This window comes from Equus quagga, unplaced genomic scaffold (genome assembly GCF_021613505.1).
Source record: "Equus quagga isolate Etosha38 unplaced genomic scaffold, UCLA_HA_Equagga_1.0 83180_RagTag, whole genome shotgun sequence".
Classification (NCBI taxonomy): domain Eukaryota; kingdom Metazoa; phylum Chordata; class Mammalia; order Perissodactyla; family Equidae; genus Equus; species Equus quagga.
Genome location: NW_025803412.1, coordinates 1 through 12,107, shown reverse-complemented (window position 1 = coordinate 12,107; position 12,107 = coordinate 1). Strand labels below are relative to the sequence as shown.

The 12,107-nt window shown below is 55.5% G+C and overlaps 1 protein-coding gene across 1 annotated transcript; it reads right to left on the bottom strand.

Annotated features, from left to right (window-relative positions):
* Nucleotides 1–380: 380 nt before the first annotated feature.
* On the bottom strand, nt 381–11,722 carry LOC124234506 (coiled-coil domain-containing protein 180-like). Its single transcript, XM_046651853.1, has 7 exons — nt 11,524–11,722; nt 10,406–10,534; nt 10,200–10,310; nt 9,979–10,074; nt 7,445–7,564; nt 3,930–4,009; nt 381–588 (listed from the first exon to the last, which is right to left on the bottom strand). The coding sequence occupies exons 1-5, from the start codon at nt 11,524–11,526 to the stop codon at nt 7,562–7,564; spliced, it is 342 nt and encodes a 113-aa protein (XP_046507809.1). The 5' UTR covers nt 11,527–11,722; the 3' UTR covers nt 381–588; nt 3,930–4,009; nt 7,445–7,561.
* Nucleotides 11,723–12,107: the final 385 nt, after the last annotated feature.

Below are 12,107 nucleotides of genomic sequence, written 5' to 3'. Positions count from 1 at the left end.
TTGACTGTCGTGGTATCTCAGTGCTTGTGTTCAAGTCACCCTTAGTTTACTTAATAATGACGCCAAAGTGCAAGAGGAGTGACGCAAAGCGCAAGAGGAGAGGAAATTCAGATACGCCAAAGAGAAGCCGTAAAGCGCTTCCTTTAAGTGAAAAGGTGAAAATTCTCTACATAATAAGGAAAGAAAAAAACTCAGACTCAGCAAGGGCTTGGGGAGCACTCACGGCCCGAGACTGCTCACGTGGACTCCTGCTCAGACCGGTGTCAGCGTGTGGCCGGGGAGTCAGGGGTGAGCCTGGAGTGCCTGGCACAGAGGGACTGCTCCAGAGGGGCTGGCCATGATGAGGGAGATGAACGCACTAGTGACAGGAAAGTTGGAGGCACCCGGACTCCCATTCTCCTCATAGACCAGTGCCAGGGTGACGCCTGCCCTGCTGCCCAGCTGTGTGGGTCCCCGGCTACACATATCCAGGCCTTCCAGCTCCTCCTCCACCTTGCTCTGGAGCGCTCCCACCATCTGCAAGAAGGACGGGCTCACCAGGCTCTCTGCCTCCTCCTCCGTGAAGGCTTTCCAGTCCAGTAGCTGCTTCTGGAGGGGGACAAGGCAGAGACTGGCTTAGGGCCGGTGGGGCTTCACCTCAGGGCCTGGTGCTGCCCCCTGAGATCTGCCTCCCACCCATCCCTGAGAGCCTCAGAGGAAACCCTCACAGCAGCTGAGAGGGTCCAGCTTTGTGGTGCATCCACCGTGTCCAGCTGCTGCGTGCTGCCCCCTTGTCTCACTGAATCCCCCAGCAGTGTTCTCATTAGCCCCGTTTGACAAGTAAGGAAACCCAGGCTCAGAGAAGTGAAGGGACTTGCTGGAGGCCACACACCTGGCAAGTGGTGAGGCCCGGATCTGAACTCAGAGCGCTCCCACTGCAGAGCCTACAGCATAAACCGCCATCCTAGACAGTCTCGGGGCTGCTGTCAGTCAGACAGGGCTCCCCTTCCCTGTAACTGTGAGTTATGCCAACTGGAAAGCGGGCTCTCTTTATTAGTAAAGCCTTGGTTTATGCACCAACATCTCACATAAACCAACCTCCCCCAAATTAAAGACGTGTCTACAGCTGTGTACTTCCAGTGCTGCCCAACAGGAGGACCAGGTGCCCTGGGTCAGGCTTCCTGCGCCCCTGGGTACGGGACGACCTCAGCACCGTCCCCGCCTGTGCCCCACAAAGGGCAGCGAGGCCGGCTCAGGCGGCAGCACAGGGGGAGCCCGGGCAGCGCAGGAGGGGCAGGGAGCCCGGGGCGGGGTCCTGGGGAGGCCCCCGGGCGGAGGTTTCCCTCCCCTCCGTCCGGGCTCTACCGCTGAGGTCTGACGCCCCCAAGAGCTGACCGAGAGGCTCAGGGTAAATGGCAGCCCCCGGCCTTCTGCAAACGTGGTCGTCTCGTCCCCAGGCGGGGCCGGCCCCCAAGTCCGAGAACATTCTAGGTCCCTGGGAGCGCGAGCCCGCCGCCGGCACAGCCTGCGCCCCAGAGCCCAGCGGGGCGGAGCCGGCCGAGGGCCGAGGGCGGAGCGCGGGCCGCCGAGTCCCGACTCCCTCGGCCAGGGCGCGGGTCAAACCGTCCCCAGAAGGGTTAGGCTTCTCTGGGTTTTTTATCTGAACAAGGAGCTGGGGAGTGGCAGTTTGACACAATGTTTCCTTGCGCCCCAGAAAACCAGGCACTGCCGTCGAGGGGTTTGGGAGTGAACTCGTGGTCTCGGCGCGAACAGAGGCGGCAGCGAGGGAGAAGGGGGTCGGGGCGGGGGGGCGGGGGGGCGGGGGGGAGGGGAGCCCTAAAGAACCCCCATGACAAGACTTCCTCTGAGCAAATAATGCCAAGTGCTGTGAGTGAAACAGAGTCAAGGGGAAGTCTGAGGTGATCAGAGAGTGTATACCTTCCTCTGTGGGATCAGGGAAGGCTTCCTGGAGGAGGCCACGTGGGGCTACCACCCGAGGGATGGGTGGGAATAGCTGAGGAGGAGAGGGTACGGGCAGAGGGACAGCCTCAGGATGCCCAGGGGCCAGTGAGGGCCAGGGCACGTGAGGAAGGAGAGGATCCAGGCTGGAGAGGAGCAGGGGCAGGCCAGGGAGGGGATACCAGGCCGCTGCCCTTTGACCCTCTTCTCCGGCCGCCAGGAGGGACACCCACCTTGCACTTCTGCACGTGGGCCAGACACTCCTGCCACGTCTTCTCATACTGCAGGCGGACACGCATCATACAGTCCCACCCCCACCCTTCCGGCGAAGTCGCTGTGATGGACGCCCCGGGGGTGTCTGTGCTTCCCTCCTGTGCCCCTCTGATTGTCCCCCTCTAACCTCATCACTCCCAGCTCAGCACCTTCCACTGGGTCCCCAGTGCCCTCAGGATAAAGTGCAGCCTCCTCCACATGGCCACGCGGCCGGCACAGCCTGGCCCTGGGCATCTTCTGGCCTCCCTGCCACCTTCTCCTTTCCCCGAAGGCCCAGCTGTTTTGCCTCTGAGCCTCCCCACGTGCTGGTCTTCCTGCTTGAACAGCTCCCCTGACCCCTGGGCTTGGCTAACTCTTACTTGCCTTGCCGCTTTCAGCTGGATGATCACTTCGTTGGCAAGGTCTTGTGTGACCCTTAACCTGTGTCCCCAAATACATGCGGGTCACCTGCCCACTCCCGCTGTAACGTCCTGCATGGTCTGACTTCTGCTCCAGCCTGGAAGCACCCAAGGGGCGATCCTCCCTGCTGGTTACCAGGGCCCAGTGCCACACCTGGCCCTAGGGGGTACCTGGTGAATGGCGGCCACTGCTATTATTTAGGGTCTCGGGGCTCTTGCCCCGGATATTATAATATAATATAACTGTAATACCTTTGGAATGATAAACCTGAGAGCCCTGGAGCAATGGTGAGTACTACTAACTGAGGTACTCAGCTCAAGTCCAGCCGTGACACTTCACTAGCTATGTGACCTTGGGCAGGGTACTTCACCTCTCTGTGCTTCCGAGTCCTTCTCTATCACAGGGGGACAATGACACCACTGACCTCACCAGGTTGCTGTGAGCCTCAAAGGAGATGGAAATATTATATACCTTCTAGAGCAAGGCTTGGAAAACTTTTTCTATAAAGGGCTAGATAGCAAATATTTCCAGCTTTGCAGGCCATAATGTCTCTGTCGCCACTCCTCATTTCTGCTGTTGTAAAGCAGAAGCAGCCAGAAACAACATGTAACAAATGATCATAGCCATGTTCCAGTGTAACTAACTTGCAAACAGGCATTGGCCCAGGGACAGGAGTTTGAGAACCCTTGACTTAGAGCATTTTTAAACACTACCATTTATTACTGAGCGCTCTCTGTGTAAGCCAGGCACTGAATTATGCCTGGATCGCAGGATTGCATGTAATTCTCACATGAACCCCACAGGGTAGCTACCCTTATTGTTCCTCTTGAAATCCCTATTGTATGGAGGAGGAGTTTGAGGCCACGAGAAGCTGAGACTTCCCCAAGGTCGCAGAGCTGGGACAGCACAGAGCTGGGCGTCACACCCACCTCTCCCTGACTGTAAGACTTTAACCTCACATGCCCAGGGCCTGGCCCCTCACCTGTCCTCACAAAGGGTCATTGGAACTGTCCCTCTGGCTCCATGCTGGGTCAAGAGTCAGGGGTCAGAGTGTGTGGCTGGCAGGGCTGGGCAATGACTGCGAGGTGGTGGGAGGGAGGAGGAGCTCTGCCAGGCCGAGTCCTGGAGGGTGGATGTGAACCCCCTGGGCTCACTCTCCGTCTACATGCCTCCCTGCTTCCCCAGGACAGCCTTGCCACCCACTCCCGCGTTCACAAGAGACGCTCACGTAATCGGCTGACTGGCTGCTGGCGCTCCTACAAAGCTCCCACGGGAACAGAGCTGGAGAGACCTGAATGGGAGCCCCAGACCTCACTCACCGAGGTGCTTGTTCAGGGAGTTGAGAGAGGAACGCCATTCGGCCAGCTGAGCTCTGCTGTAACCGGGAGGCAGAAGGTCACTGGGGAGGGAAGATGTGACAAGTCACCAAGCTTGAATAACCGTTCACTACCCGAACTGGCAGCACCTTCGAGGAACACGGCTCCAGAGTCGTATCGACCCAAATACCGAAGATACACAGTGACTCGCTGGGGGTTTCCTGGTGCTGAAAACATGCCCCATGGAAAGGCCTATTTAATATCCCTGAGTCTGTTACTTAGGAAATAAAACTGAATTTTTCTCAAGGGAAAAAACAAACGGTTCACGTCACGACCAAGGAAACCCCTTCTGGGAACCCAATCCGAGAAAACAATATAAAATGCATATGAAGTTTATGCATTAAGTCGGTCACTTAGTACTGTTTATAAACACACACACGAAATACATAAACAACCTCATATCCAACAATAGGGAATTGTCTAAATAAACTACACAGTGTGGCAGACGGAAAACGGTCACGCATCATTAGCTCCTCCCACTGCGAGGTGGGGTCTGTTTCTTATCCCCGGATCTGGGCTTGGCTGTGACACTGGCCTTGGCTGATGGGACATCAGCAACGTGACCCAGCGGAGGCTCGGAGGGGCTCAGGCATCCCGTTCACCCTGGTTTGCCGCCGGGAGCTCTTCTGCCGCCCCCGTGCCTGTGAGCCGGGTGAGCTCCTGGAGGCTGAGAGTGAGTGCAGAGAAGCCCCAGCTGTCCCAGTCCCGGCTCCAGACGGGGGAGTGAGGCCATCCTGGGCCACCCAGCCCCAGCCAAGCCCGCCCAGACCAGGGGCACTGCCCAGCTGGCCCACAGAATCAGGAGAAACAGGAAGTGTTGTTTAAGCCCCCATGTTTTGGGTGGTGTTTAAGGATGTAGAAAGATCTGTAAGGCTAGGGGGACTGTGTAGTTTATTATCCAAACCAGGGCGTTTTTGACAGTGAAAGTGCAGGGACTATTAATGATTATGCCAGGACAAGACGTGCACCCCAGGATGGTCTTGGGCACCCTACTTATGGCGGGACAGTAAAGAGCAACACTGTGTAGTACTAAATGCAGTGTGGTATCCTGGACCAGGTCCTGGAAAAGGAAAAGGACATTAGCGGAAAAACTGGTAAAATCAGAAAAAGTCTGATATTTAGTTAATGGGAATGCATCAAAGTTAACTTCTTAGTTTTGACAAATGTCCAGTGATAATGGAAGATCACAACTTTAGAGGAAATTGGGTGAGGGGTATACAGGAATTCTTTGTGCTATTTTTGTAATTTTTCTGTAAATCTAACATAACTCCAAAATACAAATTGTATTTTTAAAATTTATTTTAAAATTATATGCATTTATACTTGTTGGGTCCCAGAAAATCAACGGGGATTCTCCCCGGCCTTTGGATAACTCCCTCTTGGGCCCTGGGAATCTTAGCAAGACTCCCCAGCCCTCTGCCACCATCGCCCACAAGCCTGCAGCAGGGCCTGTGCACGAGCAGAAGCAAGGCCCCCACCGGTCCAGGGCTCTGGGCTTTCCGGAGGAGGGACTCCCTGTGATCCCACGTGGGGCAGTTCCTGGGACAGCTCCTGGGCTTGGTTAGAAGGCTCCCTGGCTGCCAGACAGGTCCAGAAGAAATAGGTGGGTGTCTACACAGTGTGTTTTGTGACGCTGTCAAGACCTCCTTGCACAAACAAACCACAAACGCAAAGCTTCATCTTGACGCTCATGGGAATTCTATGATCGAGGCTTTGCAACTTGACCTTTAAGTTGCACGTTCAAGCCTTGTGTTCACAGTACGCGCTTCTGGACGCTGGAATTGTGCCCTGACCTCACCCTTTACGTACTCCCACGTAAGGAGCTGCTGGGTCCTGTAAACTTGCACTCATGCCTCTGATTTCACAGAGCCACCCCACCTTTCTCCAGGCCAGCACACCTCACCCACCAGCTCCACACTCTGTCTGCACACACTGCCACCGCACGGTGTCTCCCAGCTGTGGTCGGAGCGTCGATGCCTGCATTTTCCCCCTGTGTTTAGCCCTGTCTCTCCCTCCATCAGGCAGGTAGCCAGCCAGCCCCACGTTCACAGCCTGGGCAGGGGGTGTGGTGGGGCAGAAAAGACAGCAGCCTAGAAATCTCTCTGGCTTTTGTTTTCAAAGTCTAAGTTCTTAGGAGAGCCTAGAGCAGTGGTAAGGAGAAGGCGATTGTGGGAGTGGGCTGAGAGCCATGGGGAGGAGAACAATCCTGGGGACCAGGGCTTTCTCCTTGTCAATAGAAAGGGGCTGGGGGGGAGGTGTGGACAGAGCAGGATGGCGGGTGCCTGGCAGTGGCAGCTGGGTCCTGCTTCCTGGTGGCATCACGGGAGCAGCTGCAAGACCCAGTAGGGAAACGCTGCCTGGGCATGAGCACGCAGGCTCTCAGAGCAGCCTCCTCAAGAGTCCCGAGTCCAGCTGCTTGGAGGCAGCAGAAGTTGCCCAGAGGCACCTGGATGGACCAAACACTGACGACCAGACTCCTACCACCAGGCCCAGCGTCCAGTGAGACTCCATAACTTTCCCTCAATGGATGGGGCCCCAAGAAAGACAAACAGGGGCTCAGAGTCAGAAATGAGTGGAGTTACAGAAAACAACAAAAGTACTTTTCCTGGTGCTGAGATTTTTATCCACCTTGCTAATTTTACGCCTGCATGAAAACGTGGCTGCACACGGGGCAGGAGGCACTCACCCTGGGGGAGACCCTGTGGAGCTCTAATTGTCATTTGTATCCTAGGAAAACTTAGGCTCTGTGGTGGGGGGACAAGAAGAACCTGCACCCCAGGGTTACCAGGGTGGGAGGGGCCAGCGAGGGGCACAGGAAGAGGAGGAGTATCTCCCAGCACAGGAAGCATCTCCGCCTTGCAGGACCACGCAGGCTCCATCCTGCTGCTCAGAGTGGATGCTACAGGGTCCCCAGGCAGTGGGCTTCCAGGGTCTAGAACATTTAGTGTGGCCCCTGCCAAAGAGCTTATTATGGGATCAGAGCCAGGTGGCCCCAGGTCTGAGGGGAATGTCCAGAGCCTCTAACAGGTCCCCTGTCTGACGGCAGCTGCCTCCTCACTGACCTCCAGCCTCCAGCCTCAGACCCTTCTAACACACCCTGCAAACTGCACAGCTGAGGGAGCCACTCTGCTGCCCTCAGGAGGAAGTCCCATCCCTCTTCCAATCCCCCCACCTCGCCCCTTGCCATTGCCTCCTTCCAAGTTTGGCACAGTCACACTAACCTTCTTTCTGTAGCAAATGTGTCATGTTCTTTGTTGTCATTGGGGCTGTAATATAGGCCCAGGTGGTCAGTCTAGGACCAGAGAACCAGAACATGGGCCCAGGTGGTCAGCCCAGGACCAGAGAACCGGGAGATGGCCTGGTCTGGGGGACACATCAGGAGAAAGGTCAGTGCTGAGGACTGTGCCACCCCCAGGGCCCCCCCAAAGTGCCCTCGCCAGCAACCCCTCCCGTTGTACCAGATGGCGCAGAGATGCTCCAGCCGCTTGCGCTGCAGGGCCTCCTGGTTCTTCAGCATGCTCTCCAGCTCGTTCTTCACGGCTGGAGGAGCCTGGATCCTCTCACTGGCCATGAACTCACTGGTGTCCACACACGGTGGCGCCATGGAGAGGAGAGGAGGGAAAGGACAGGTAGGAGACAAGGGGTGAGACCCATGGTAAGAATGTTCAGAACCCCAGCACCCTCACACCACTCCCAGCCCTTCCTCCCCATCCTGGGCCTCTGGGACACAGAGGAAAGGAGGGAAGGGAGGGAGGGAGGGAGGGAGGGAGAAGTGGGGAGAGAAGAAGCGAGGGACTGCCAGTGAGGCTCTGGTACTAAGAGCAGGTGTGTGTCCTGACTGCCACCTGCGGCTCTGTGACCTTGGGCAAGTCACTCTCCTCCTCTGAAGCTCGGTTTCCTCTTCTGTAATGGAGCTAATGCTAGTACCTTCCTCATCTGGTCCCTGTGAGGACTCAGCAAGACATTACAAGCAAAACCCTTAGCGCCGTAACTGGCTTGTGGGAAACGCCCAGTAAATGTCGGCTCCTGCCATCGCTGTGGATGATTACTGACGTTCGTAACAACCCCCCAGGTCCAGACCCAGACCCAGCACTTTCCATACAGCATCCTCTGGGTCATCACGGAAACCCATCACTGGTCCCTTACGGTACCCCTTTTACACTGGGAGAGAAAGGCTCCGAATGTTCAAGCGCTTGATCAAGGCCACAGGGAAAGCAGAGGTGGGGCCAGGTCCCGGCACACTTTCCTTCATCCCCAGTGTCAGACTCTGGCGCTCTCCATCCAGAAATGCAGATGCACAGGCTGGCCTCCCACCCGCAGACCCACAGCGCAGATGGACAGACACTCTTTAGTGTCCTCAGACATCTTGGCCCAAGGCATCCCTTTTGCTAAAGAAAGTCTTACTTGTTGGCCAAAAGTTCCAGGACCCTTGTGTCAGTATTAACAAAAGTGCCCCCTGGCGGGGGAAGCGTGGGGCCCTCTCTTGGCATCCCTCCCATGGGTGGAAGTTGCTCCCGGAGGAAGAGGAGTACCCACGCCTGAGGGATGACTGTGCTCCTCGGCCCGGTAACTCAGGGCTACAGTGTTATGGCTCTCAGTGTTTAACTGGTTTTTTAAAAATAAATAAATTTGCTCCAAAAGCGGAGTGTTCATGCCATCAGGGACCAGCCACATATGGCTGTGATGAGAACCAGGACCCAATTACCAAATGAGGCTAAAGCTAGAACTTTCTTTGGCTGTCCTCCCAGTGGTCATCTCCTGGGCAGCCTTGGCATGGCAGTGGAGACAGTTCTTCATTATGTGGTACTGTTCTGCCATTTAGCATCCCCCCCCCTTAAATGAAAGCAGCCTCTCCCACGCCCCTAGGGACTAGAGCAGCCCCAAATGCCACCACACACTTCCCAAAGCCCTGCAGGCACAGCTCTGGGACAGGGCTGAGAATAGCCAAGCTTAGGGGGTAGAAATTCCAGTAACACTTTTCATTGGAACCTGAGGTTTGATGCCAGCTGTCCTTCTTAGCTGGTGGGGCCTTAGCAGTTATTTCCCAAACCTCCAATTCTGCAGCCATAAGACAAAGACAATGCTGTTTACAGCAGAGGGATTTTGTGAAATGAAATGAGATAAAGACACATGGAGCAAACAGCAAGTGTCAGTTGTCACAACGGGTGAAATAAGCATAGGAACATCAACCAACCACACATAACAAGACACCGACTAACTCTGGTCCCTGAGTGGATCAAATGGATAGAAGTCAGTGACTCTAGCTTGTCTCAAGCTTAGAGCTCCCACTGCTGAGCCCTCTTTTCTCATCCTCCCAACAAGTCCTGGCCCCTGAGTATCATCGTCTCCACTTCGGGGACAGGGAGTTCCAGGTGCAGGGCTGAGTTAGCTCAGGAGGCTTCCTGCCTGGGCAGAGAAGAGGGAGTCTGTGCTCACTCCCTGTCCGTGCTCTGTCCAGGAGCCCAAGGCACACACCTGGGCTGGAGCCCAGCTGTGGTGCTGAACGCGGGACCCCCTTTCACTCCGCGTGCTGCCAGGAGGCCCACGGTCTGACAAGCCCAACTTTCCACACAGGACCTGGAAGTCCATGCAAGCAAAACGCGCCTCTGAGGAGCCAAAAGAAGCATCCTTTCACGCGACAGAGGAGTCAGGCTTAACTCTGACTTTGGAGACATCACAAACAACCTTGAATTTCTTGGTTTTTATCCCAAAGAAAGCAGCTGGGGGAGGCTAGGGTGTGGACAGGGAAGTAGTGGGGACAGAGCTAGGGGGCAGGCATGGTTCAGCAACAGGTACTGACAGGCAGCAGAAAAACAGACAAACAGACCAGGCGGAGCTGACTTATGAGGGTGCAAACTGCCCTGAGTCCGCGACAGCTGCAAGACGATGCAGGTGGAAAGCTCATCATTCCTGAGTCACCAGCCTCTGGGGCGTCTTGGGGTCCAGGCTCCCTCTCCCGTGGGCTGATCCACTGCACATGAAAACTACTCACCATGGCTTCTTTATTTATCAGCCTGTACATATTGGGCTGCATGAGACAGGAAGTTTTCTCTATGATTTCCACGTATTTCTTCAACACGCTTTTTAGCTAGAAATAAGAGGGCACCATAGTGAGTGACTCACTCTTTTCCTGGAGAACTAAAAGGAGACACATGAGGCCTCACAAATCGCACAAGTGAAAATCACCAACAGCCCATCTGCAGGCCGACTTGCCTTGTCTGCTCGGGAGAACTCAAGTGAGAGCAGGGTCTCATCCAGCTTCTTAATCCCCTGCTTCTGGAGGAGGAACTTCTTGGCCACCTGATCCCACAGCTCCAACAGGGTCTGTGTGAGAAGTCTGGGTCAGGCTGGGAGAACGGAAGGCAGGGAGAGAAGGAGCAGGACCCAGTGGGGCAGGCCCGGCCATGAGGGGCCCCTACTTGGATGGTGTAGTCTTCGAGGTTGTCGTCGTTTTCCACCTTTCTGAAGAGGCTGTTGATGTCTTTGTCAGATTCAGCCAGCTGTTTAAGAAGAAGCGCTCCTGGCTCCAAGATGAGAGGTTCCATTTCCTAAAACAGGCCAGGAGGGCGACAGCTGTGGTATGAACACTGCTGGGGCAGGAGGGAGCCCTCTTGTACGAGGAAGTGCAAACCGTGGTCCTGTCTCAGAAATAATAATAATTATTATTTAAGATGAACTAATTAGTTCACAACTGGAGCACACAGGCAGCCACCACTTTGGGCACATGCCATGCGCCGGGCGCTTGACTCTCTGCTGAGCCCTCGTCCTCAGACGCACTCGGTCCTAATCACAGCCTGTGATGTAGGTGCTGGCATTAGGCCTGGCCCAAGGTTGAGGCTCTACAAATATTCGTTAAAGAAGTGGCCAACGAAAGAATTCCAAGTTTACTTCAGAAGAGGAGATGGAGGCTCTGTTAGGCCACGTGACCAAAGCAACAGAGCTCATGGGAGAAAGCAGAGTGCACATCCAGCTGGGAGGGCTCGGGACAGTGAGAGCTGGCAGGGGGTGCCTCCTTGGCGCTGTGAGTCCAGAGCCCACTCCGGGAATCTAGGGGAGCAACATGTGTCAGAGAAGACCCTGGAGAAAGCCGTGAGTGCATGCTGGGGCTCTGGGAGGACCCTGAAGGGCAAAAAAGGGTCTCATTTAGGGACATTCCAGGGACCATTGGGGTTGGAGATGAGGTCTCTGGAGAGAAACAGGGAGGCAAGTGAGGGTGGTGCCTCAGGGCCAGGCCGTTTGGCCCCTCACGAGTAGGACTGAGCAGGGAGATCAGAGGCTGGGCTTTGGCATCACATCCAGAGCCCAGCTCCCACTTGGCCCCTTACGTGCCAAGTCAGGCAGGACTTTCTCAGCCTCACCTGTAAAACGGGGGTGGTAACAGGGCTATGCTCCTAACAGGCACTCATAACAAGCCACTCAAACATGGCTACGACGGTTCTGTCTACACCCTGGTGAGCCACTGGACCTCCAGTGCAGTGACGAGCCCACCTTCAGAATGGCCCAGGAACAGAAGGGGAGAGAGGAGGAGGATTCTCACCATGCCAATCCGAGCGATCTCCTCCTTGAAGCTCCCCACAGTGCTCTGCCAGCCCTTCCTCTTATGGTCTCTTCGCCCCTGAAGGGTGATGGTGCTGGTCCTCTCAGGAACTGGGGGAGAACAACAGAGGTGAGGAGGGTGTCCTCGAGCTCCAGGGCGACAGGGGAGCCCCTGGGAAAAGGCAGCACAGGCAGAAAGTGCCTTGGTTCAGGAGATGGACCCCCAAAGCGGGCCAGCAGTGTCAGGGGCTTAAGGAAAAAGAGAAAAGATGAAGGTGATCCATAAATGCCATAGGGAACGAAGTCTCACATATACAGTTAAATGCTGGAAAAAGGTTCCGAAATGCTAATGTATAGAATGGGACCATTTGTGGTTTTTTAAGTTTTGTAGAAGCAAATACCTGCGCAAATAAGAATAACCAACACTCACACAGCACTGACCGTGTACCAGGTGCTGTTCTAGCTCCATCCCTCCTCAGGATGGGCCCGGAGGCAGCTTCTGTGCTCAGGCCCTTTTTACAAGTGAGGACACTCAGGCATGGGGCCTGAGGAGCAAAGGCAGTCAGCGGCTGAGAGGGCTGTGGA

Bases quoted from the DNA above. Each gene is read 5' to 3' on its own strand.
- LOC124234506 (XM_046651853.1), bottom strand. The intron at 10,311-10,405 runs GTAGGGGCCCCT...CTTCTCACACAG, and splicing joins TCGAAGACTACACCATCCAA to ACCCTGTTGGAGCTGTGGGA. The intron at 10,075-10,199 runs GCAAGTCGGCCT...TCTTATTTCTAG, and splicing joins AGTTCTCCCGAGCAGACAAG to CTAAAAAGCGTGTTGAAGAA.